The following is a 27,450-nucleotide window of genomic DNA, read 5'->3' as shown; positions in this document are numbered from 1 at the left end:
GTGGTCAGTTGCTAACTATTTCTATACAGGAAAGCGAGAAATGGAAATGTAAGAATGGAGCTCTGCACCACCGCTAAGGAGGCAATGTTGCTATGCATTATGTAGCTGGCCCTCAGGAATTCACCGGTAGCACGGTGTGCACTGTTTCCTAACTGGAGGGATCCAATATTCCTTTGTTTTTGCTGTTGTCTGATTTAAGTAGCAAACTTCATGAACAGGAAGGAGTGTTCTGTCGTCATGTTCCAAGCATGCCTGACCACCTCTCATAAAGTTGAGACATGACCAGGCAGTTTTAGTGAAACTCAGCAGCTGAATTGGCTTTTGGGCTATTCTAACATGAAGACGCTGCAACAGCTGGGTACCACCATTCTCTTTGCAACTCTGCAATAGTGTGCTAAGGCTACTTCAATGCTTAAGCAATACTACAAAATTGGTCGGACTTTTAAATTTGCACTGTGGTGACTTCTGGTGCTTTTCTATATTTCTGAGGTGAAATAATCACTAAGGATGTGTTTATGCCAGGTGTGATTTTGTCCAAAATTGCTGCCCCTACAATGGAAATAAAGTGTCTACCTTTGAGGTATTTCTAATTCAGGACTAGGGCACAGCACCTGCTGTTGCACTTAAACAACATAATTTTAAAATGTAAAGATCAGATTAGTTTAAAAAAAAAAAAGTTGGTATTTTGTTACATATTATTAGTACTTAAAATTCTCTCATATGGCTTTTGTGGTCTTTCCTTCTTTTCCAATATGCAAGAACAAAGCAATCTTACCTCTTTCCTAACAAACATTTCTTGCTACTGTGCTATAGAGTTATGCTTGAAACTACCCTCCTGGAAGATCCAAGCACACAGAAGAATTTTGGGTTGTTTTTTTTTTTTTTTTTTTCCTCAGGAGGCAGTACTTCACAACCATTAAGGTCAGTCAATCTGTCATATGTAAAAACCAGAACAGGCAGGGAACAAGCACCTACTGAGAACTGTGGCTAGCTTGAGAGCCCAGGACAGAAACAGAGAGAGTTATGACATTATTTTCTATAGTTATTTACAATTAATTTAATACCTCCAATTGGAAGCGTAGGAGTTCGACATCTCTTTGGCCATCTCTTTCACCAAGACTGGCTATATTCTAAAACGTAGGAAATGCTGCCATCTAATGGTACCTGACCGTTGAACAAACGCGGTCGGCTCCTTCCAGCTCACCCATTCCCGAATAAACAGTTTCACCTCGAAAGCCTCACTGTGCACCGCAGGCACAAAAGCAACCCCAGCTGGACAGGAGTAGGTCTCAAGCAGACCCATCAAGTCTCTCCCCATCCCCTGCCCCGGGCTGCTGACACGGAGCGCAAATCTCTGCGTGCCATTAAGAGGTCTGCAGACGTTCGTTGTCAGCTTTTTTCTGAACAGAAGCTGGTTCTGGAGGTAATAAAGCTCGTTCAAACTGCTGTAGCTGAACTCTTTAACTCTCAGCTTTCATGGGCCTTTATTTTTCCTACAAATAGATTACATTTGACTATATCTGACATATTTTAATAGTATTTAACAAGGCAAATGACAGTAAAAATTGAGTAATTACCTTACTGTTCCTCATATTCTTGGCCTGAAAATGCTAAATCTTTTATGATTGCCTGTAAAAAGTAAAACATTTTCAGTTTTCTTGTGCTAATAGGTAGCTATTTTTGGAACATTATATTGCTGCGGTTCTACCCCTCTAGTAACAGATTGTGTCTTGTAATAAGCTGAAACTGAAAATACCTCTTACAAAACAGACAAAAATGTGTTAAGCATCTGAATTCTTTATTGAAGAATATAAAATAGCCATTAGTAGTTGTGAGGCCACCATGGCACTTCACCTGACCAACCTAAATTGCAAAAAAACAGTTAAAGTAATATTGTTCATATACGTTTCTTTTCAGAACCAATGAAATAAATACTTCTTCTAACTTTAATAAATGCTGTCTCGTAGGATATACCATGAACTCCTTTTCAGATTACCAAGTAATACTTTCTATGACATTGGGATGAAGTATAATAATGAAATTTTATGTACAATAATTAAGGTTTTCTGGAAACAATACCTGTTGCATAACATCCTTTGATTTTGGTAACGATTATTATCACAATTTTCATACTCTGAATGATACAAAGAACAACTTATATACAAGTTTCAAGCACAGACACCTGAGGATGATATGTTAAATCCATTTAGGTGCACGTGTAAAGACACCTCAAAAATTCTTAAGCATAAACAAATGCATCCAAAGGCGCTAGGAGGAAGACAGTCCCCAACAACATAGAAATTAGTGGCTGACTATACTCAAGTGTCTTGAGTGATCTCTTTTACAGAAAATGCAGTAATTATTTAATTTTGCTACAATAACCAGTTTTTCAAACCAGGCATTGTCTCTAAAGAGATATACATTGTTCTACAGCCTTGTGTGCTTATAAATCGTATTACAGTTACAACCGATCTTTTACAGATTTCTTCTGTAAACAGAGAAATACGAAGTAGTACAAAAAATGACAGGTGCAAAAATTAACTCGCCTGCTCCAGTAGCTGAGGAAAAAAATTCCATGGTTTTTTTTTCCTCTAATATTTATGACATAGTTGTTCAAATCTTAATTGTTTTAAGGAGCATTTGCAAAATTGAACAATCACAATACTTAAAGGCTGCCATCATTATTCTAAATTTAGAGTATTATGTTCTGGATCAAAATATGTTCTCCATATGAAAATAACTGATATCAGTTTAATCAAAAATGCTGCAGCCTGGGGCAACCTTATGTGTCCAAGTTATCACTATCTATTTCAGCAATACCATCATAAAATAAAGGGAGAGATATGGAAGATATAGTCCGTGATTTATCTAGCTTCCTACCACTATTTTCATTAAGCATTGATGCAATAAGACTTTCCTTCTCATGTGCTGCTTCTTCAAAGACAGCACTGTTATGTTTATGATGATATAAGAAAGATTTATTTTTAAAAGCACGCTGCACCAAGTACCTCCTGAAGGCCCTTTGAATAATAAGAGCTGATACCTCCTCTTGTTTTCTTCTAAGGGTAGTAGTAATTGGCTTGTAAGAAACTTTAGATGGATTGGCAGCCATAAATTTTTCTTCCATGTGTAATTCAAGATCGCCCAAATCCCCAGATTCTCCCAAGACTCTTTTAGTGAAAGCAAGCAAGATATCCAAGCAGTGGATCTTATCTCCACTGACGATAGGGAGGTCCATGGATATGAGCTGGATTTTATTAGGCTTTGGAACGCGTAAAGGTTCTGCCAGAGCATCTGCAAAGTCTGAAAGAGCATGATATTCAATAAACTGTGTTGCCTGAGGATCAAATTTTCCCCAGGTCTCATAAAACATATCAAAGTCATCCTCACAAAGAGGATCCGCACTTTCTTCAGTGGCAACACTGAAGTTCTCTAAAATGACAGCTATGTACATATTTACAACAATGAGAAATGATATAATGACATAGCTTACAAAAAATAAAATACCAACCTCCTTATTTGTACAATTTTTTTTCTGTTCATCTGTTAAATTTAAGTTGGGAGCACATGAATTAGATCCTTTTAACAGAGGGACCAAAAGACTATCCCAGCCAGCTGATGTTGTAATTTGGAAGAGACAGAGAATGCTACTATCAAAGGTTTGAAAGTTGAAAAGGTTATCAATCCCACCTTCCCAGCCAACACAGGCAAAGTTTGTCATGCCCACAATGGCATAAATGAACATAACCAGAAAAAGCAAAAGCCCAACGTTGAACAGTGCAGGAAGAGACATCAGTAATGCAAAAAGAAGAGTTCGAATTCCTCTAGCTTTTCGAATTAATCTCAGGATTCGGCCAATTCGTGCCAAACGAAAAATTCTCAAAAGTGTAGGAGAGAACAAAGTCCGAAAGCCTTCAGAAAGTCCGATACCTTTGAAATGAAAAAGAAAACAAAATGTTGTCAAGCCATATCAGTGAAATTCCCTATTTATGTCCATTTTGTTATATTCTATGTTTCAGGTGTTGGAAGTAACATTGATCATATTACATCACTTTCAACAAAAACATTATCACCAATACTGCAATTGCTTACAAAAGAGCTTAGGAAAAGAAAGACAAACTGTAATATCTTTAAACATTAGAGGTATCAAGATTATGTATAGTTTGGGAACTGCATGCTCCCAGATTTCTCTAATTCAGAGGAATTGCTCAAGTACTTAAAAAATCCCTTTAAATCCATTCAACTCCTGTGCTGGAAGCTATGGGGCTTACCTCCTAGGAAAACTGTCTTTCAGTATTTGTCCTCCCTCCCATCTCATTCTATGATCCGACTACCATAGTAATGAGTACCTTCAGCAATACAGTACTAATGTAAATGATTACAAATAGAAGACTTAAGAAGTTAGCATTTTTCTGGGTTGCACGGGATAGCAAAGGGTACTGTGCTTAAGAACAAGGCAGAGAACTCAGATCAGTTTTTCTTTCCTGACCTTTATTCTATGATATAACCTGAGCAGGAAGCACAGACCAAATAAACTGTACAAGAAACTAAAGCTGTATATGACCCTTTGTAGAGGAAATTATAAGCACCTAGTCTTATTTGAAAAGCAAAACAAACCCAAGATAATGTTAATAAGACTTTTCACAGTCACAAATAGTGGCCCAGATTTAGAGTGGTGCTGAGCAATTAAACTTTCCTGAGCTTCTAAATCAGCCCTCAGGATCAGCTTTCTTAAAAGAAAGTTCTGGAAAATGAAATAAATCTTTCCCATTTTTCATACAAATGTATTTTTAACCTGAATTTACTTTTAGTATGAAAACAACAGTTAAGGTGATTACATGTAAATTGAAAGCTTAAAAACATTAAGACAACAGTTTAAGTACAATAACTTAGAAAAGATGTTACTGCATTAAATTCCTATTCTGTTAATTACTCAGTAAAACCCATACTTGCAAAAATTGCAAACTATCCATTTACTTTTAGTACTCTGCAAAAACATAAGGGAAAAGAAAAATATATCCTTTTAGAAGGAATCGCTTAGCATATGGTTTGAAAAACTACAATGGATCTGGAATTTGTTTATCAGATATATGTGAGTGGTGACTTCATACTGAAATTTGGCTTCGTATTGGTAAGACACATTACCTGATCTAATAACGATAGATACTTACTAACTAGTGAAAGGACCACAACAGCTAAATCAAATATGTTCCAGCCACTGGTGAAGAAGTAATGTCTTAGGGCTAGTATTTTTATGACACATTCCCCAGTAAATACTGCCACAAAGAAAAAGTTGATTTTATTAAGAACATCCTTGGTGCTGTTGTGGCTGGTTTCTGCCATCATAATGACCATATTTAGACAGATGAAAGTCACAACAGTGATGTCAAACGCTTTGTGCGATACTATATCAAACAGCAATCCTTGGAACACATTCTGTGGAGAGAACGAGAATTGCTTAATGCTACTTCTAAGACCCAGACTACATTAAAATCTTAATCAGTAATTTGTGCTTAGAAAGAGAATTTAAGAGAATATAAATATAACAGTAAGCTACTAGAAGCATTTTTAGGGTATTTCTTTAGACCTTCAAAGAAAACACTCAGTACTTGCTTAAGTATTTTTAGGTATCATGCAACCACATTTCCTTAGAAAAAAATTATACAGCAGGAAAACATTCAGAGTACATTGTGATTGCTCTTTTAATAGAAATACTTATTGAAGCAGAATTTTTAGGATAAGCAATTCTAATTAAAATGTCATAAGCGAGAAAAACTCTGAATAGTTACTATGTGAAGCCAGGCTTGGAATTTAATTTTAAAAACTGTAAGAAATAAAGCATAAGATTATTTAAAAGTAAATAACAGCCATGGGGCATGTACTCCTCACTACTCATTCTCAACTGCAATAATCCAATCTAGTTGCAGAAGCAATATCATGCAACTTAAGTAACCAAGATCATGCTATGAATATCAGCTACTTAATATGAACCTTTATAAATAGGTTGCATATTTGAATAGGTGATAAATAGGCTGCGAATGTCCTTAATTAATACCCACAAAGAAAGACTGCAGTAGATGCAATTAAGAAAGAGAGTAAAATGTAAATACTATATTGAATGAGGAAGGTGATGGGCTCTAATGTAAAGTTTATTTCCAGATGCCTGGCTACTGAGTTTAAATATGGTCACCATTTTTTTATCTTCTATCATATTCTACTTAAGATGATCTCACCAATGGCCTTGGGATGGGTTTTTGAGGTTTCTTGGATCCAAGTTTTTTTAGGGCATTATAGTACTTTTTCTGTTCCTCAGTCAAAAATAGATCTTTTCCACCTAAGTAAAGGGAAAGAATACTGTTGTTCAGCTAAAGTTTAAGCAGTCAACTAAAAAAAATACCAGCAAGTTTATGTAAAAAAAAAAAAGTAAGTTAGAGCTGTCATGGGTGGGATCTAGGAGCACACAGAGACAAAATGTGTCTTCACCATTTCTCCTTTTCCCCTTGTTCTTTGAAAAGATGTACTGCAAAAAGCTGATCACAGTTTGATTGTGAAAGTTGAGTTTAGGCAGTGTTCCTGAGTCAGTTTCCTCAACTGTGAGAGCCCTTCTGAAGTTTTAACAAATCTATTTCCTATTTTAAAAATTACATAAGACTCATCAACAAGTAAAAGACTTTCCATGTATATTTTTGGGAAAGGTAGGAACAGAAGTATATTGCTGGGCTAGCAAGTAAATGGATGATTACAAATAAGCACTTCGGGACCAAGTTCTACAGGGGGTTCCTGATAATGAATTTCTGGTGCTCATCTTATTACCATCTACATCACCTGTATTACTTAGCAATCACTTTGAACTGAGTATTCAGGAGAAACCACTTGTCATAAAAGCATTGAGTGATTAGCATTTTGTAAAACGAACGTGTAACAATGTTCGGTAAGGCAGCTGCACTTTGAATCACTCTGGCAAGACCTCTGAAAATTCAGTTTAACGTCACTATATGGAATCTCAATTAAAATCCCCAAGAAGCAGCAAAGAAATTAAAAACTGCCCACATACAGCATGTACTGAGAAAAGAAAAAAGTGTTACATCAACTTCTAGTAAGTGTTCAGGTTCATAAGCTACTTAACCAGTGTTGTTTCTGTCTGTTGGCATTATTATAACCGGGACTTTGTTATAAAATGAAATTATTATAGTGAAGTTGGACTGTTGTTCCTCAACCCCAACATATCCTTTCTCTGTTCAAACACAGAAAGCAGAAGAATTCCTTGTGGGCCTTATTGCTATCTATCTCCACCAAGGGCAGTAATTCTTTGACACTTGGTGTGTAAGTCAGCCAATTGAAATAATAAATGGCTCCTGTAGGGATCATGTCTTCCAAATGTGAACCTTGAAATTGTAAACCTTCTGTGGGGTCTGCTTTTGTGGTATTTTTTTAATGAGCAAGATGCTTCTTTGCTTTAAGACTTCTAAGTGGATTAATTGACTCCATTTCCCTTGATATTCTGGATACTTCAAACCCCTAAATGAATCAGGGAGAGAACTCAATTGACAAATAAGCTTGGGACAAAGAAGCTGAAGTATACCAGGGAAGGCTGACTGTTGCTTTTCTTTGGTTGTTGCATTTTCCATTCTAAGATTTTGCCTTCCATTTCTTACTGAATAAGAAGAGCAGTGAATCTAACAACTATGAGGAGAAAAGTGGAAGCAGTCAGTGCTTTCTGGGCTTAAATAAGCATTTAAATTTCTAGACGGCCTCTTCCTGGGGCTAGGGCTTGGATCTCAATGCAGAAATTTTTAAAAGCCCCAGTAAATTCATCTGTAAGGTTACTTTATTGATGACAGGATGTTTTAAATGTAACTAGTTTCAGAAGAAGTTCTGATTAACAAGATCTTTTCAAGTTTCTTTACCAGGAAAGCAGTGGTTACTTCTCCCATGAGCAGCAGTGTTTCTTGATTATCCTTATCACATTTGTTAGGTGTTTACTCTCAGCAAAAAGGGTTATTCTGTTCTCCAGAGTAAATCTTCAAAGCAGAAGAAAAGAATTCCACTCTCCTGTATAAAAGTCTATGTAACTTTTTTTGGCTTCTCTTTTCTAAAAAACTACCTACTCCTTCCTCTTTGTCCTCCTACTTAGAACAAATGAAGTACTTGGCATGAAAACAGAATTTACAGGTAAAGTACTAAAAGCTTTGAGGAAAAGGGGACTCCTGTTTTCAAAACTTGGTATCTGAATACTATTTTAAATTTCTCCAGTCAAATAGGTATCTGAAAATGTTAGATATCTAGATGTCAAACTAGCATTCACTTAATCAGATTGGGAATACAAGAGACCCTGAATTAGCTCAGGTAGTACTTATCTTTTTCCTTTGTTGGTTGAAATTGCTGATAACCACTCCAATGAAAAGGTTCAGCATGAAGAAAGATCCAAAAATAATGAAAATCACAAAATACATATACATGGCTAAGAATGCTTCAAACCTTGGCTGTTCACCTATCTGTTAAAAAAATCAAAACAGAAAAATAATATTTGTAAAAATCAGATAATCACAGCTTTATCATTTCCAATTTATAATAACAAATCTTTTTATTGTCAGGAGGAATAAATTGTTTCTACACATTTAAACTTTTATTTAGATGTACAAGTAGAACAACTGTCTTGTTCTGTCTTGTTACTGTTTGTAAAGATAATTACAAAGATATATAGCCAAATCCAGCTCTAGCAAATTCTTAAGTAATAGATAAACAGTTCCAATCAGAAATGATACTGTGAATGCCTAGATTAGAAAAACAGCTCAGACTAAACATAATGGTGAACTGCCATCCCCTCAAATGCTATCCCAGACAAGAAGCAGTTTTAAAAAGCCAGCTCATTATGATCAGCCCTACAAGGAATGATCTTTTTAATTAGCAGCTATTCCACTGCATTCAAGAGTACAGCGCTTAAATGAACACGGAAAATGCAAATTAAATTAAACAGAGAAAAGTTAAAACACAGTGTACTAGTGAGAGAGTGGGAAACAACACATGGAAATGGGGAAGAAATAATAAGGATGTCAAATATAGGGAAGAAAACCTCCAGAAATAACTGCTAAACATGCATCTCGTTTTAATGCTACTGTTCACATTTAAAAAAGAAGGAAATTTTCTTCAGAGGCACAGTCCCTCCAAGACCTTCTGAACTCTGTTCCCAAACCAGACTTATCCAAAACTTGCAACATCTTGCCCTCTGCATTGTTGATATAGTAGGTTTTTGTGTGGTGTCACTCTATTTTGACAAGTTTTCTTTTGTCTAAGTTCCAGATATTTGGTACTCCAAGGATTACTGTTTCACTGCATAGTTTGAAGCATTCATCTGCTTGTATTTCTGACTTGATATTGCAAACAAAGCTGAAGAATGAATTATATGGATAGAAAAGCAAAGAAGAAAAGGGAAAATAACTAAAATTTCATTTTAGTGACGTACCTTACGTGAATCCACTGCTGCATACATAATATCCATCCAACCTTTAAAAGTTGCCTGAAAAAAATGCATTATTAAGGTTATTATCACTAAAATAAAAAGAAGTAAAAAGTAGAGCTAATATAAATGTGTTACAAGTTGTGGAAAAGTGAGAAGTGTGCTATAAAATGTGCATCACTTCCAAAGACCTGCTTGGAAGTATGATTCACTGGAATTTAGTAAAGAGGGAAAAAAATATTATTTCTTGAAAAGAGAAAAAAAAATGCCATGAATCCTGTGAAATGTGTTTTAATGTTAACTTGTTAAATTGAAATCTTTGTAAATTCTCTGCTTTTTGAAAAAAAAGTAAAAGTTTCAGCTTAACTAGCAATATATCCTAAAAAAGATGAAAACAATTTCTAAGAAAACAGCAGATGATTCCTTCCTGCAATTTTTCACAACAGCCACTTTTAAAAATGCCTTTCTCTCCTTTTTTGTCGTATTAGGGAGATCAATAAATTATCATCCCAATACTTCATGACTTACATAATAAAAGAAAATATAGAAATATAAATAAACTGCATTGTGCTTTTTCTTTCTCATCCACTCTGAACTAACTTTTACTACAGAAAATACGAATAACTTTAAATCCGGTAATCATAGAATCACAGAATGCTTTGGGCTGGAAGGGACCTTTAGAGGCCATCCAGCCCAATCCCCCGCAGTGAGCAGGGACAGCTTTAACCAGAGCAGGGTGCTCAGAGCCCCGTCCAGCCTGGCCTGGGATGTTGCCAGGGATGGGGCACCTACCACCTCTCTGGGCAACCTGTTCCAGTGCTTGACCACCCTCATTGTAAAAAATTTCTTTCTAATGTCTAGTCTAAATCTATTCTTCTTTAGTTTAAATCCATTATTCCTTGTCCTGTCACAACAGGCCTTGCTAAAAAGATTCTCCCCATCTTTCCTGTAGGCCCCCTTTAAGTATTGGAAGGTCGCAATAAGGTCTCCTCACAGCCTTCTCTTCTCTAGGCTGAACAACCCCAACTCTCTCAGCCTGGCCTTGTAGGAGAGGTGCTCCAGCCCTCGGATCATTTTGGTGGCCCTCCTCTGGACCCGCTCCAGCATGTCCATGTCCTTGTGCTGAGGGCCCCACAGCTGGACGCAGGGCTCCAGGTGAGGTCTCACCAGAGCAGAGCAGAGGGGCAGAATCCCCTCCCTCGACCTGCTGGCCATGCTTCTTTTGATGCAGCCCAGGATATGGTTGGCTTTCTGGGCTGCAAGCGCATATTGCCGGCTCATGTCCAGCTTTTCATCCACCAGTACCCCCAAGTCCCTCTCTGCAGGGCTGCTCTCCATCCCTTCATCCCCCAGCCTGTACTGATACCGGGGGTTGCCCCGTCCCAGGTGCAGGACCTTGCACTTGGCCTTGTTGAACCTCATGAGGGTCACACAGGCCCACCTCTCCAACTTGTAATATGCAAGCTATTTCAGGCTTAGCATGTTAATCAACATTAAAACAAAATTGAAAAGCCCTGAAATACAGTGCTTGATTTTAACACAAGGTTGCATATGCTGAAGTGTTCTTCAGGAGGAATGGAGCAGCTTATAGATAAGAAAAATATTTATGGAAGCTAAAAAAATCCCCAATTTCAGTACAACAAACAGAAGCATAGTGGTGTCCCACAGTTGGGCTGCTCAACACATTCCCTTGAAGAAAACAAAACTGAGCATGTTTTTATAGAACTTACCACTTGGAGAAGAGCCAAGTATCCCATCCCAACATTATCAAAGTTTACATCATTATTTGTCCATGTTCCATTAAAGGAAGTACAATCATCTTTGTTATCAATTAGACTGATATTTCCTTTCTTGAGTGTGCATTTCCAAAATTTTTTTCCAAGTAATTTTACTCCTGCAATGTTAAATAGGAGCCAGAAGACAATACAGACGAGCAAAACGTTCAAGATTGAGGGGATAGCTCCCAAGAGTGCATTCACAACAACCTTAAATAAATAAAATGAATGAAAAGAATGAATTATTCACGTTCAATAGAACACTTTCCCAGAAAAACACATATTTTTCCTTCTTCTGTATCTATTGCAGATTTTCACCCATATAAAAAATAGTAGAAGACAAATTTAATGCCAGCCTTCAGCCCAACTTCAAGCTTGTCTTAACATGTCATTATGTGGTATCTATCTTGCCTTTTGAGGAAGGAAGTAAAACAGATGGCAACCAAAATTATCCTTGGGTAAAAGAAATATATAAAATAAGATTGTGAATCTGTAGTAGCTATGGGATCTAAAAATCAGGTACTGGGGAATGGGTTGTATGATGTGCATTTACTACAATATCATAAATAACCTTCTCTTTTATCTTGGAGGGGTTTTGTAAGAGAACAACAGCTTGCTCTCCATAACAAAATGAACCTCACCCAATAACCACTGGCAACGGACTGCACACAGTACATAAAGTAGAGAAGTTTGGCTTCTGGAAGACTGGGTTGGTTTGGTCAGCACTCTTCCTTCTTTTATGCTTGCATGAGGACAAGGTGAATGCAAACCCATAATGAGCAGTAAGCCTCTTCCAGGTATGGTACCAGTGAAAATGGGATTCCAGCTTTTGGGGTCTGTGCTGGTGATGTCAGGGGACCCAACACAAGCAGCGCTAAGAATTTGTATTTGTGAATCCAGCACACTGATGCAAACAGGTAGGACCATGCTTGTTGCCAGTGGGAATTTGATGACTAATTATCTATTTCTTTTCACCATTTTTCACCCCTCTGTCATGGGGCATAGTGGAAATCGCTCTGGAAATGTTTCATTGCTGTCATTATGAGAAAATTCTGAGCCTTTGATCATGGCCCTGGATAATATCTGTATACTAGAAACACACAGGATGAAGCACATTGGAAGGGACCTCTGAAGATCAGCTGTTCCAACACAGACCAAGTTACTCTTGTCCAGTCAAGTTCTGAATTTTTCCAAGGGTGGAGATTCAACAACCTCTCTGGACAATCTATTGCAATGCTATACACCCAAACTGTCATCTTATTTCCAAGGTAGCTAATTGGAATATCCCTCACAGCCGACTCATTCTCTCTCATTTTCTCACTGCAGGCCTACCAGAAAACATTAGTTCCATTTCTTGCATAACCTCCCATTAAGTAGTTAAAGACAACAATTAAATCTTTTATCTAATTAGATCCCAATCAAATCCTTCCTTTAACCTTCTCTTCTCCAGACAGAACAAGCTCCATTCTCTCAGCCTCTCCTTGCCAGTCCCCTGACCACCTTGGTGGCACTTTGCTGGACACTCTCCAGTATGGTATTATCTTTCTTACACTGGGGAGCCCCAAACTAGACACCATGCTCCAGATTCAGTCTCACAGGTACCAAAACCAGAAGAGTGAATTGCCTCAACTTGCTGGCCAGACTCGTGCTAAAACAGCCCAATATGTGGTATCTTTTTTGTTGCTCTGCTGACTCATGTTTAACATGCTGTCAACCCCAGGTCCTTTTCTGCAAAGCTGTTCATTTCTCAGTGTGCCACAGTCACGTGTGCTTATTCTGGCTCAGGTGCAAGACTTTGCATTTGCTTTCACTGAACTTCCTGAGGTTTCTGCAGGCCATATCTCCAGTCTGACAAGCTCTCATTGCAGCGCAGCCTTGCCCCTAGCGTATTAACTGCTCACCCCCAATTTGTATCACCTGTGAACTTGCAGAGGACAATTTCTACCACATTCTTTAGGTTGTTAATTAAGTAATTAAGCAGTACTGGTGCCAGGACCGACCTCTGAGCCAGCAGTAACCAGCTGCCAGTTGAACTTCATCCTGATGATCTCTGCAGTCCATCATCCTGATGAACCCAGCAGTTCAGCCAATTTTCTGCCTAGCTTATAGTTCACCTATCCAGACCAGATATAACCAATATCCGAGACCATAGATGGCTCTTCCCTCCCTCAGCCATCTCATCACAGAAGACAATCAGGTTTGAGAGGGAAAAGTTGTCCTTCCTAAATTCACACTGGCTGTTTCTAACGGATTCCTTCTTGTCTTTCATGGCTTCCAGGAGGATTTCCTCCGTATCCATCTCGGGGCCTGAAGTTAGTGTCTCATCACATTCTGTGATCTAACACAGGTCAGATGATTTGCATTATACAATTTTTTACCTCTCCCCATTGACTTTAAAGATTCCAGACAGTTCGCTCAGAACAGCTTTTAAAATTGAATTAGAAGAATCCCCTCACCTATTAAGAAAATCCCACCCTATTTGAATTTGCAAGGATTGTTGTCTTTCAGATCCACCCTGGAGAATCTGAAATGTGGAACATGAGCCTGTCTAGATAACAGTCAACATGAGTTGATATAAGCACAGCCATCTAAAGAAGGGGAATTATGAAAAGGAGTTACAAAATGTGAATAGTTTCCACTGAAGCAATGAATTAATGAATCCTTTTTTCCAGGTCCAAATTTCTTGCCTCAGGCAATGAGAAAAAATTAAGAAAGGATTGTGGTCACTACATTTTTTATGCCATGAAGACTGATAAACTATAACTTTCACAGTACAGGTTTCTTCCTCACAGTAGAGTTTGTTTTCTGTAATAACTACATATATAGCTTCTTTTCTACTGACAAGTAATGAAAAATAGTTCCTATTTTTTTCAAGCATATCCTTTTTTTTTCAGAAGAGTTTGCCAAATACACTGGATGAAATTTTTCCATATCTAAGATAAACCTAAGAATGGGTTTCAGAAAAGTACAAGTCTTAAAAAATTCTTGTTTAGTTTGTTCTGCAAATTGCACTGAAACTGGAAACATGGAAAAATGTTCCAGTGTTCCTATTACATAATAATTCCTTGCAGCAGCACATTATAATTCAGTTTCCTTATTTCATTTGTATTTATAAATTTCTGAGAAAGTGTTTGGTATTATTTCAAAATAACAACTGTAAGATATAAGTAGGCAATCTGACCTATCCTAATGCCGTTGAGTCCCAAAATAGAGATTCAAGCTGTAATTTTCACAAAAACTTCAAATGCAGCTATAGCAAAATATGCACACACACCCCCACCCAATATCCTTACCTTTATCCCTTCAAATCTTGATAAAGCTCGTAGAGGCCTCAATGCCCGAAGAGTCCTGAGAGATTTCAGGGCACTCCCAGAGGAACAAGGTGATGTGTCTTTGGAAACAGTATTTAGTCCCCAGGAAACAAATGACAGCTGTGTTCATTGAATTGAAACTGAGATTATTAAAGGGTATACAAAAATTTATTTTATTTGTGTCAATAGACAATCATAAGCTGAATGTTACAGTATCTTTGACCAGTAAGTCAAATGAAAAAAATACACATTCAAAGTTATCATAATCTAATTTTACTTCATTCTTTCCTAATATTTTAAAACTAATGGAATTATTTCATTCTAATTTGAAACTTTTTTCTTTTTTTTTCCTTTTGTTTTCAAAAACAGTGGATATAAATTTTTTTGAATGCTAGTATAACAACCAAATTGGTAACTATGGTGATTTCATACACTACAAGACCAGAAAGGATTATTCAAATAAAATATTCCCATTTTCTGCATAGTTATTCTCAGAAGTGTATACAGTAACTCCTTATCATGACTTAAGACAGTGATGTGGAAACAAAAATTATTTTTAAGAAGATATCCAGTCTTCATTTTAAATTTTCATAAGAGAGAAAATGAACTGAAAACATTAGAAAATTATTTCAATAATTAGGGGTTTTTTTTCACTGTTCATGATTTGCCTCTTGAATTTGTTGTCTCATTGCCCAACCATTGGATATTTTCATGCTTTTTCTCTGTTTTGGACAGCACTGCTATTAATATTACAGAACTGTAATTGCTAAAGTCATGCTATATATTCTTTGTAAATAGTCATAATATTAGATTTTTCTGTTGAAATTTCCTAGTATTTCACAACTTGCAATGCTAACTATTCAGAGGCTATCAAACAGCTACTTTGACATTAATGGAAGTCAGCTGTTTAGATGCCCTTATTTTAAAATATTTAACTTCAGTATCTTCCCAGTGTACTGCTGACAAACAAAAATATTTCATTTTTATATGGCAAGATTATATTATTTAACTTTGTCTGAATTCAGAATTAATATGTATATATTGAACACTGCACTTCTTCCATCTCACTACTGATGATTTCAGCATTTCTTTTTATAGCTATATAAAAGGATTGCTAGGATTTCTTTGGTTGCAAAGCAAAACATACTTTCCTACATCTTTAACTCTCTGGTAAATGATTTTTCCAACAATACTTTTCAACACCCTGTATGATCTAAATTTCTTCTCCTTTAAGGAAGCAACTCTACTTTTTTCTGTTTCTAAATGCCAGAGATGCCAGCAGCTTCACATTTTTCTATAATCTTAATTTATTTTACTTTTATTTCTGATCGCTGATTGCACTCTCTCTGCACCCAAAAAGGTTTTTATAAGCAACATGGTCCTCAATGACAGTGACACCTAAAAAAATTTTCTTAAGCAACTTCTGATTATTACTTACAATTTCAATTGAAACTTGTCCTAAAGTCTCTTTTGATTGCAATTTTTTTCAGCTTTTGGAAACTGTCTTTTACACTTGTATTTATTCAGAATCAGATTTTACATGTAGTCCTCTATATAGAAATTATCAAAATTTAAAATGTAAGACTAGCTGAATATAATACTTACACATACGATGATGAAGTCAAGCCAACACCAGGCATTTGTGAAATAACTGTGCAAACCATAAGCTACCCATTTCAGAAGCATCTCCATAAAGAAGATGTAGGTAAATATTTTATCAGCATACTCTAGGAGCATTTTCACTTTTTTTCTCTCCTGCAGGTGAATATCTTCAAATGCCTGCAATTTCAGAATTCAGTTTTAAAACAGTTCAGTAGTTTTATGGAAAATTATTTTAAAATTGCACAAGAATACACAGTTTGGCATACTATAACCATTTCAGATTATCAACCATTTTATATTAAATTATAGGGAACCACCACTTAGTTTTATACTTAGAAGTAAAAACCTAAATTGTAAAATCAAGTACAAACTCATTTTCAGGTTGGTTGAGAAATCACATACTTTCAATTGTTTACGCTCAGCACTTCTTCAAAAAATATCTGATGAGCGTCAATTGTGGCTACCAAAAATCTTGGCTTCACAAGTTAGTGGATAATTTTGAAGGTGTTGGTCTAGAATTCGTCATAATAAAGCTTGAATTAAACAAACCAACCACTCTTTCAGACCTAGACCTTCCAAAGGAATCATCTTGAGTCAGCTTGCAGAGTTGTAATACAGATATGAAAAAATATGACAAACAACTTATCTGGAAGTGCTCATTCCTGGAGTTTTGTATTTTTTTACCTAAACTTTGACATTAATTCGACGTCAGTAAGGATTTAGGAAAATGTTTTATTGATTGCTGCAGCTTACATCATTGTTCATTTGTGTTTAATGTATTTGCTGCCTTGCTAATTTATGTTATGTTTTTGATAGTGCCAATCTATTCCCAATTCCTTTTAACACCTTGCATTATTTCCCCACCAAGCCTCTGGCAATGTCTTTATTTTTCCTTTCATCCATTTCTCCCCTACCTTATAGCTCCATCTCCACTTCATTTCTCTTTTGCTGCCAACATTTCTAGTGAACTATCCCTCCATTTTCACCACCACTATTTCCTCCTTACAAATACATATATGTCATTACTTTTACTTAATGTTTTTCTTACTTATGTAGATATATCAGAAGCCACCCTTTCTCACATCCTTTCTCACACCCTACGATTCCTAGATATAAATTACTCAGTCTCCTCTAGTCTCCTTCTCTTTCACACTCCGTCTCAAGAGCTCGGTGTGTCATTAGAGCACATCAGGGCATTTAACAACCTCCCTTTCTCTTACCCTAATTCCAATCTGTGTCCCCTTCTCTGACATTGCCTCTGCAGCTGCTTTCTGTCTTATTTCTTGCAATGAGAGGAGTAAAAAAGTTGAAATGAGAAGTTTAAGAGTCTGTCCTCTCAAGAGGACTACACCATCTCACATCCTTGGGATGTTGGAACACAACATCTTTATTTTACAGAAGAGCAAATGAAGAGTAGAGAGATAATTCATTTGCCCAAAGTCACACGGCTGTAGACTGTGACAAAGGTCAGGAACCAAATGGAGGGTGTCAAAACTTTAATCCATATCCAGTTTCAATCTACATCAGGTCTTCACTTAACAGCTCCTTACCTGACTGTGAAATCTCTTATTCTGCTGTTATTTTTTAGTAAGTTCATTAACGGTCAACACCCTTTAAGGAAATAGCAGGCTGTGTTACAAGGGAGACTGACCCAGATGGTCCACAGACCTTTGTTTCAAGGGAGCATGGTAGCAAAGACACCCCAATGGTTTTGCAAGGATTAGCTCAGCTACAGCAGGCCTTAACAGTTACAAGTTATCACCAGTCACACTAAACCATTAAATGTTTCTTGCAGAAACACCTGAGTGCCTCTGCTATGTGTCTCCAGTGCTCTCAGAGAAGATTATTATTTAGTTATTGTAGCAGACCTGATTTGCTCCCCTGTATTTATCACATGCTAAACCCAGTCTAAAAGGCCACCGATACGGGGGAGCAGGAGCATAACCAAGTGTTTAGATCAAGTGAGACCTGAAACAGTAAACTCATGTAAAATCATCGCTGTTTTTTCCGTTTTATATTCCCACTGAAAAAACAGGGGGCAGAGATGCTCCTATGTATAGTTACCAACAATCTGGTAAAACTTACGCACTCCTGCTCTGCAGAGTAAGAAAACAGTAATACTGCTTCTGGAGCTAAGTGGTCTTTGAAGCAGTGGTCATTCAATTGCGCTACAATTAGGAGAAATGTCTAGAGAGCAGAGCTGTCACTGTGTCCACAGGAATAGTAATTCGACTGTGGGTAATTGAGAACTCCTGGCATTCATGTACTTAAACCTATTTACCATTTCCTACCTTTTTTTCTGAGCAAGTTCAATAATTAGCATTGTCTTTTTCAGTGTTTAACCTTGGCTACCTTGATTTCCACCTATTAGTCAACTCACCCATTCATTAGTAGTGATGCTCTTTCAAACTTCTAACTCTTCCTTTGCTCTGAGCACTGAGCACACACCACATACTTTTCTATGGATACCTTCTATGATCACCATCTGATTTAATTTACTTTCAAGCCATAGACATGCCTGATGGCATGGTATCCCTTCATTCTAGCTAAATCAGGAAATTCGATATCATCAAACAACTTGATAAACAAACAGAAAATGGACAAGTCCCTTCTTGCAAGAGGACAACAGTATCTTAGCAATGTGAAAGTTCTCAACACCACAATACATCTTTGATGAAAATAAATCGTCGTTGTTTTATTTTGCATCTGGATACCAACTAATTCTGTGTTCAACTTAGCCAGATCCTACAGTACATTAAATAATGACTTGGTTTCCTTCCTTACTTCAGTTTGGTTCCACATGAAGACAGAGGAGCCCTCATGGGAACCCCAGGGAGTTCCCTTGGAGATTTTGCCACGGAAATTTTAAAGCAGACAGTTCAAATCTACAGTTTAGTGGACAATCTAAACTTAATGCACACCGAACAGATTTTATTTGGAAAACTCTGACACCTACCATACAGATCACTTTCACACTAGTTGGTTATGTTCCTTCTGCACTACATAAAGTTTTTTTTAACAAATTACTTTCAGTAGACTTAGTGAATAGGTTTTCAAATCACATAAAACTTCCCTTATCCTTCAGTAGAAATGGATATAGTCAGAGTAGCAAAGACACATTAAATCACCTACCAGTTTACAGCCATCTTCACTTTTACATTCTGATCATCTTAATGTTTGGATGATTTTAAATCTAAATTTTTACTGAGCAGTTAGTCTGCTTTACAAATTTAGAAGTACTTTTATTTTTTTTAAGCTAAGTAGTTTCAGACCCTGGTTTAGCCTCCTAATTAAGCACATAAGTGCGTCAAGAACTATGTTCCATGAAGAACTTTGAAGAAGGCTATGATTCCATATATTTAAATATCTTATCCAAGTCGGGGAGAGCCTTCTTCTAAGGGATAAGTTTATTATACTCTTGTCTCTCCCTGGTGAAACGAATGCAAGAGTATTAGAAATAAATTAAATATAATAATATGATTCTTTTCCTTTACTGACAATCATCAATTCAAAATTTGAGAAATTAAATTAAATTTACCAGTGCTGCGCTGCTCAATATTATCATAAAAATTATAAAATTTTCAAACCAGCTATGTTTAACAATTCTGTAGCAGGTTTTTCTAAATTTCCACCAAGTCCTGCCTGGAAACTTATTGATATCCACTATACAACACGGGAAACATTCAACACAATCTGAAAAGAGAAAACAGCATATTGGTTACATCAAAAATGTGAAGACATGGAATCTAAAAAGTGTAAGACATCTTAAAATGACCTTCTGCAGACTCTACAAAGAATGCGCTGTTTTACCTATGGGGTGATGCTGTGGCTGCAACAATCTAAAGCTAAAGAAAAGACAAAATGTGTAGGTCAAAATAATCTCTTTTAATAGAGCAACTCATACATGGAAAAAGCAGAAAAGCTTTTGTGCCCACAAGCCCAAGTGGACACAAAAAAGCCATTACTTCTATCTAAAAAACTTACTTATTTTATTTTCTGCATTTATTCTTTGTTTTGAAAATTGATATTACCTTACTAGTAGTTTAGTAAATTGTTATTTTTACGGAGCATTTCACTTGATTGCACCGCAGAGACATTACAACCAGGTTCTCTGTTCACTGTTTTGCACCAGAAAACACACTTCTTCATTAATCTGTAAAGGCAGTAGGATTAAGCCATGAGGGTCAATGGAGTCTAAGGAGCCATTCAGGACAATCAAAGGTAGGTGTTGACACTGGGGTGAGCTGTGCAGTCCTCTCAATTCCATTAGCTGTATTCATCCACTGTACTGGGAGCTCAGACAAATTCAGCTGAGGTGCCATTTAAGATACCAGGTACGGGCATACATACCCTAACTGCCCTAACAGGACCAGCTGCCCCTTCAGAAGTGCTCTGAGTGCCTTTGCTCATATACAGGTACCTACAGTCTGACGCCTCAATATAAGACTGAATTGCACTTGAAAGATGGCATTTTGCTACCTACACACAGGTGTTCAGAACCATTTTAGGCCTCTTCAGATATTCTAGAGCTTCTGTGACAGTTCTGTCAGCTTCATGCAGTTGTCTTGCATACTCTCAGCCATCTCATATGGTACTAAATGCCTGTATTCAGGCATCCTAACCCTGCTCCAGTTCAGTGCTGGCTTCAGGTATATTTATTTGAGTTCTTATGTTTATAAACAAGTGTCTCAGGCAAACAGTTTCTGCCAATTTGGAAATGTTCCAAACAGATATCTTTGAATACTGGTTCATTTGGTGTCACTGCAATACATAAAAGATTCTTACTTTCTCCAAAACAGTCCTTAGGTAGGTGTGACTTTTTAGGCTGGGGAAACATCTCCTGAAGAATAACCGGATCCACAGTGCTGGCTTCAGAATAGCTACCAGCATCACATTTCTGCACAGGAGAAGGGCAAAGAAGAGAATTTACTTGCTTTTCATTAGTAAGGTTACCCCCCCCAAAAAAAATCTTCAGCGTATAAATTATCTTAATGTTGCTGAACTACCAAAATAAAATTACAAATAATAGGACAGAAAAGGCTAATAATCCCTGCTCTTTGTTTCCATGGCTTTAATTTAATAAGTTTCTTCATTTCTTCTAGTCGTCTACATTGGACTTGCAGGAAGGAAAATGTTTAGAAAAGATTGTATTATTCTATAGATTTACTTTAGACAAAACTCTGATTTCTTCATGCCAATCCAATTCTCTTTTCATTTTCAGAGACACAAACCATGTCTCAAAAGGCTAAGACAGGAAGGCCTAGCAGGAAAGAAAGGTACATATGGTCTACGCAGCTCAAAGAATTGTAGTTATTGGTAGGTAACCTACAAACCTATAAAACTAAAAACAATAAGGAAAACAAGTATAAAGAAAAAGGAATAAAGCAATCTATCAGCCATGAAGTGTAAGTGCCCTGTATGACATGGAAAGGGAACGCATGAGGACAGGGATAAGAATGAGAAGCCAGAAGGGAGAACTGCCTACGTTGACAGCCATGCTGCTCTACACTAACTTAAGGTCCTAGGGAATCTCTAACATAGACAAAAATGCAATTATTTAAATTCATGAGCATTTTTTATATAAATATAATTAAATAATGTATAACAAACAAAACTTCTGGCAACCTGTCTAAAACCAGGAAATGCTAAAGTGGTTTAACTTTTGGAGGTAGTAATCCAGAAAGTTGCTGAACTTCCATTTAATTTTCTGGGTCATTGGAGGCAAGCCATAATTCTTCACCTTTTTTGATGTGGAACTGTACTGTATTAGAATAAGCTAAGTTTCTAGACCAGAAAAAGTGGTTGTTTTGGGAACCGCTTCTAGAGAACTAATTTTTGCATCCAAGGATGACAGCAAACAGAATTATCTATAAAAATAAATAGCATGTATCAAGCATGTTGAAAATAAGTGTGTTTCTTGGTTAATTTCAGTTTACATATTTTGTACAAAATAATATATTAAGTTACACTGTTAGCCATGGTTGCTTATGAGGGGCAAACCTCCATGCTTTAAACTATTATAACCTCTAGAGAGATGTACCAACTTCACAGGGATTATACTTGCTACTCTTCAGAAAACCCCAGCTTGTCCTGTCATTGCTGAATGAGAACCGCTGCAACAATTTTCATCTCTAATATTCCACAAGATGATAAAATTTATAATTACCTCTTTTTGCTCTTTCTTTTGGTGGGCCTCTGAAAACCCACTTATGCTTTCAGAAGTCCCAGAAATCTGACTGAAGCCGCTTGAACTCCGACACTGCTCTCTATGTCTTATTCTGTCTCCCTGTGTGAATTAATGCAAAACAGTTAATTTTCCACATTTTTCTTCCTAACAGTCATTCTTAAAAGTCAAAATTCTTTAACAGAATCCAAAGCATCCACCAAATTTAGCATGTTTGTCTTTTTACAGATAATTAAATGATATCGCTAAAAGGCATGTAAAAAATTGTTTCTTCCTCGATTTCAAATACTGTGCTCCTGTGGTTATACTGTGGAAATGTATCATTCCTCAAGATCTACATTTAACCCGCTGATGGATTCCTGCATCCAATTCACTGATTTCTGATGAACTGGCTCAGTAGCAGCCTTTGCAGCTGGACCCCAACAGTGCCATGTTTCTAGTTACAGGCAGAAGAGCTCAGTGATCCTAGTCAGCTCTCAGTCCTTTTGCCACTACAAATTCCAAGCAATACCAGATTCCAATGCAGCAGGGAAAGAATTTCTGTCATCAAATGTTTATGGACAACATATTTCAAACAGCCACAGATGATTCTAAGGTGATCAGCGACTTCTGCTTCTTTGAGAACTTGTCCAAAGATATTCCACTGATGATGCCTCCTCTTATGACCAAAACCATAGAAAATGGATTCTACCAGTACACCTAGACACCGACCATATGATAATCCATCCAAAGATAGCACCTGCTTTTGACATTTCTGCCACAGCATACTAGGGAACTGCACTTTGAGCCCAAATAACCGTTCTGACAGATTTAAAATATGGTGATATCACAATCATAACATAACTGACACTCACAAAACATAATCTTTAACAAGCTAATCTAGGTACAGTAGAGTCATCAAAGCCTGCTGTTCCACCTGAGCTTGCTGCTCACACATTTGGATGTGTTTTTTAGATGAACTAAACCCCATACTGTCACACATTTACACCATCACTTTTACCTATGAAGAAAAAAAGCACAGTTGCAACATCTTAGAAAAGCTCATTCCTACTTGAGTGTAGTAGCAGGAGAAATAAGCAGAAATTAATAAAAATACTTAAATGAAAATCATAAGCTACTTTCTGTAAGAGGCTGTCTATCTTGTTTTATGTGAAGAACCTGCAAACCAGCTCATTTTTTTGTTGTATAAGCCAGCTTCTATTGGTACTTCCTTTAGTACTGGTCTGAGAAGGGTTAATATTCTTTTTGTTCACCTTCTGACAAAAGATTGCAGGGAAGGTATATCGGAGTCTGCTGCTTCTTATTACTACTGCCTGTGAATAAGGCAGGCTTCTAAAAGAAATTAACTTGAGGTTGTTGTGCACTGAGCTGAGCTGAAACTACTACTGGCTGTTCCATACACAGCTGCAGTACTGTCAATGGGCTAGAAGGTATCACCCTTACCTTCTAGAGGCAAAAATATTTATATGGAAATAAGAATCTCAGAGGATGACCCAATGATTCTGAACTAAAATGCATTCATGCAGATAGCTCGTCATACTCAAACCAGCATTCATATCCTTTCTAAGCAATCACATCACCTATAATAAAAGTAATGATGCCGTCACAAACAGAATTTCATTAAGACACATCACCCTTCTCAAAGGGAAGTAATGGAGTAAAATTCCATTTTATTAAAGGTATAACACATCATTAGAGAGAAGAAAACAAAGCAAAAAAAAAAGGAAAAAGAAATCAAGAAAGCAAAATGGGAGAAAAAAAGAAGCGCGAAAGTGGGCAACATGCAAGTAATATGGACAGGCAGGAAGGGACAGTACTAAATGCAGCGAGGACACAAAAGGTTTAATTCAGTTGCTTGCCCTGAATTGCTTAGCGTCTTTTAAGATACCTAGGGGTACCTAAGACATACACGTGGCATAGTTAAATACAGCACAGATCTACAGGAACTGACAGACACCTTTTCGGAGGTGCATTTAGAAGCCGTATGAGATAATCCAGCACCTCAAATGGCACTTGACATCTATGAGGTGAGCAGTATGTGGAATCTTGAGATTCAGATATCTAAATGGAGCAACCTAATTGTGCCTGATACCTAGTGTCATCTGAGGTCTTTCTACATACCCCTGGCCTCCAGATGCCAAAAACAGTTCCTATAGCTCCTGTGTCTTATTTGTCAGTCCCATGTGGATGTGAAAGACACCTGAAGTATCTCAAATATCCCTAAATGCCTATGTACAGGCAAATGAATAGCACCATTATTGACTATCATAGCAGAATAAACGCCTCACATGCAGAAAGCCTTGAGCTCAATCCTGTCCAACACAACAAAATCAAGAGTTATAAAGGGGAGTCCAAAGTATCAGAGGTGAATAGAGGATTAAAAAAACATAAGAAATTATTTTTCTAAGGTGAAGCTTTTATTTGTAATCCCTTTGGATTCCATGCAGCCAAGAGGCAACATATAAGCAGCACAAGAGGTCTGCCTTCTAAAAATTCCAGGTGCCATCTGTAAGGCAAAGGAGACAAAAAGAAAGAATATCTGGCTTGATCAAACTTCATTTAGCAATTGACAGCAATAAATGGAAACAAAACAGACAGAAGCAGGATTATGGCTATCAGTGAGGAGAATGATGAAAAAGTGGATATTCAGCATCTTACTGAATAAGACTATTTGGCAGCTCTTGCATTTTGAAGCTACTAGAAGAACAAAGAAAGTAAAATGGCAGAGATGACAGAAGGGATAAGATTTATTGCAGAGTCTTCAAGATTACATTTACAGATGCAAGTTACAATAATTTTTCAAATATCAATATTCCTTACCTGCTTTCTGTATTCTATTTCTGTGCATACACTGTGCTCATCATCACCTTCATTGGTATAAGTCTCTGCTACTGCAATGGGAACACAGGTACTATGACTTGTTAAAAATTCTTCATATTTCCTTGTTATGGGGGAACTCTCTTCAGTATTGTAATACCAAATGCCAAAGCAATTGTTGTCTATATCCTTTCTGACATCTGTCATGGCATAGTTATTTTGCTCTATGTCTTTGGCAGAAATTTGCACCAAAGTCTTCTTTTTGGCTGTTGTTTTGAGGCTTTGTTTCATTATTTTGCTACAATGATCCAACATTCTGTCTTTTACAGACTGCAGGCTCTTGCAAATCCGTGCAATGGCAATCTGACATTTAGTCATTTGTCCATTTTCCTCTTGTCCCTTTGAGGAGTCAGTACTGAACGAACTCAGCAGCAAGGCAATGAATAGGTTGAGCACCTTAAAATAGTTAAAGTAAGTTGGAGACACTACTGTTAACAGGAAAGACATTTCAGAAAATCCTCCTTAGATAAAAAAATCTCAAACTTGCTTTCATCAACCACCGCAATGAAATTATTTACTATTATACTGGAATATTAATATAGTATGATATGGCTCCTTCTGGAAGGAAAGTCAGGAGAAAAAGGAAGGAAGAGAGGGTATAGGTATATCAAATATATTTTCACATGCTCTGATGTTCATGATGTACGAGGAGGTAGATACGTTGAAAAACATCAGGCAAAGATAAATTTTAATACCACCACCATCAAAAAGAATCTGGTATAGACCAACAAACCAAGCAGATGAAAAAGATTTAATCTTCCATTATATATACATTAGATCTAGTATATGTCACACGAACCAGAAAATCTGGGTACTGTAAATTTTTGATAATATAAGGATAAGTTGGTAAGCATTAAAAGCACTGAACAGATTGGTTATTTGATCCTAGCAACACCAAAGATGAAGATATCAGACACCAAATTACCAAAAGCACTGCACTTCTATACTCTGGGTAGAAGGAACAATTTTGTATATTTTGCTTAGCAGCTACCTCTTGTGTGAGAAAGACAAAGATGGGGAAAAGGCAAAAAAGACAGAAGAAAAACATACATTAAGTAACATCCAGAAAAGAGAATAGTGTGAACACTCTTCAAATGATAAGTTTGCCTTGGAAAAAAAGATGCCGGTGTAAGTGGACGCATTCAGTAGGGACGGAAAAATAGCTTGAAACTCACCACCAGGTTTCCTATCACCAGGACTAGCAAGAAAATGGGAAGACATAGCCCTTTTCCAGCCACTTCCATACATTCCCACATGGTTTCAATCCATTCTCCACATAGTATTCGGAATATAATCAGGAATGAATGACAAAAATCCTTCATATGCCAGCGTAAATTCACATTGGTGCTTATTTTATAGTAATTATTCTCATAATAATTGCCCAAAACCTGCTTTCCTACTACAGCAAAAATAAATACAGTGATAATCAAAACCAGAGTGAGGTTACCCAGAGCACCAACTGAATTTAGAATTATTTTCATAAGAGTATTTAAGGCTGGCCAGGATTTTGCCAATTTGAAGATCCTGAGCTGTAAGTAAAACACAAGAGAACAATGTGAGTGGCGAACACACATAAAAAACAGACCCTGCATTTATCATGCTGTCTTTACTTCAGTAACACCATCATCATTTTTCCCCCAAAGAAAGGTTTTTAATTGTCCTGATCCAAAAGTGCTGTGCTTAAGCTCAGATGGTTGATATTACTGAGAACACAGAACTGCCAAAAGAAGCTTTCAAATTGTTTGTGCTAAGTTAGATACAAGCACGTGTAAGTCGATTAGTAATAATAGCAATAACAGTAATAGTAATACTAATCAAGTGGCTTATAAGTACGTGGATGACGCTTATGAAGTGACTGCATTTTGGACTAAATCAAATGTAATCAAACAAAAATTGAAAAAAAAATTTTTTCTACCTCTCGCCTAACAGACTTAAAACAGCATCTGAAAAGCCAGATGGGATGTATTCTATGCACCCTCATGAGTAAAAAGGACATTTTTAGTCAAATTAGCATTCAGAGGTGTTAAATTTGCTCAGTCATGATATACAAGATGAAACAGAATTCAACTGAATTTCTAGGTGTGATGATTCAGAAAAGCTATGAAGAATGTTAGAAGTAATTAGCAAATTTAGCATTCTAAATACACAGTAAGGATGTAAGCAAAAAAATAACATTATACATAGACATCTCAGAGGTGCTCCTCCTTTTCCCTAAGATGGGGGAAAGCCTTGAGGAGACCTCAA

At 36.8% G+C, this 27,450-nt stretch overlaps 1 protein-coding gene across 1 annotated transcript in view; it reads right to left on the bottom strand.

Moving 5' to 3' along the window:
* Positions 1 to 2,782: 2,782 nt before the first annotated feature.
* LOC104026710 (sodium channel protein type 5 subunit alpha) overlaps positions 2,783 to 27,450 on the bottom strand; it is a 55,427-nt gene continuing 30,759 nt past the window's right edge. Inside the window, 12 exon segments of the mRNA XM_075706553.1 lie at positions 2,783 to 3,930; positions 5,172 to 5,436; positions 6,234 to 6,334; positions 8,354 to 8,495; positions 9,464 to 9,517; positions 11,188 to 11,442; positions 14,526 to 14,614; positions 16,115 to 16,322; positions 19,684 to 19,838; positions 20,931 to 21,042; positions 25,150 to 25,602; positions 26,382 to 26,735. Of these exon segments, the coding sequence (XP_075562668.1) occupies positions 2,783 to 3,930; positions 5,172 to 5,436; positions 6,234 to 6,334; positions 8,354 to 8,495; positions 9,464 to 9,517; positions 11,188 to 11,442; positions 14,526 to 14,614; positions 16,115 to 16,322; positions 19,684 to 19,838; positions 20,931 to 21,042; positions 25,150 to 25,602; positions 26,382 to 26,735 (3,336 nt within the window).

The sequence above is a fragment of the Pelecanus crispus genome, chromosome 2 (assembly GCF_030463565.1).
Source record: "Pelecanus crispus isolate bPelCri1 chromosome 2, bPelCri1.pri, whole genome shotgun sequence".
NCBI lineage: Eukaryota > Metazoa > Chordata > Aves > Pelecaniformes > Pelecanidae > Pelecanus > Pelecanus crispus.
The sequence above is the reverse complement of the archived record's forward strand: the minus strand, read 5'-3'. Positions and strand labels throughout refer to the sequence as shown.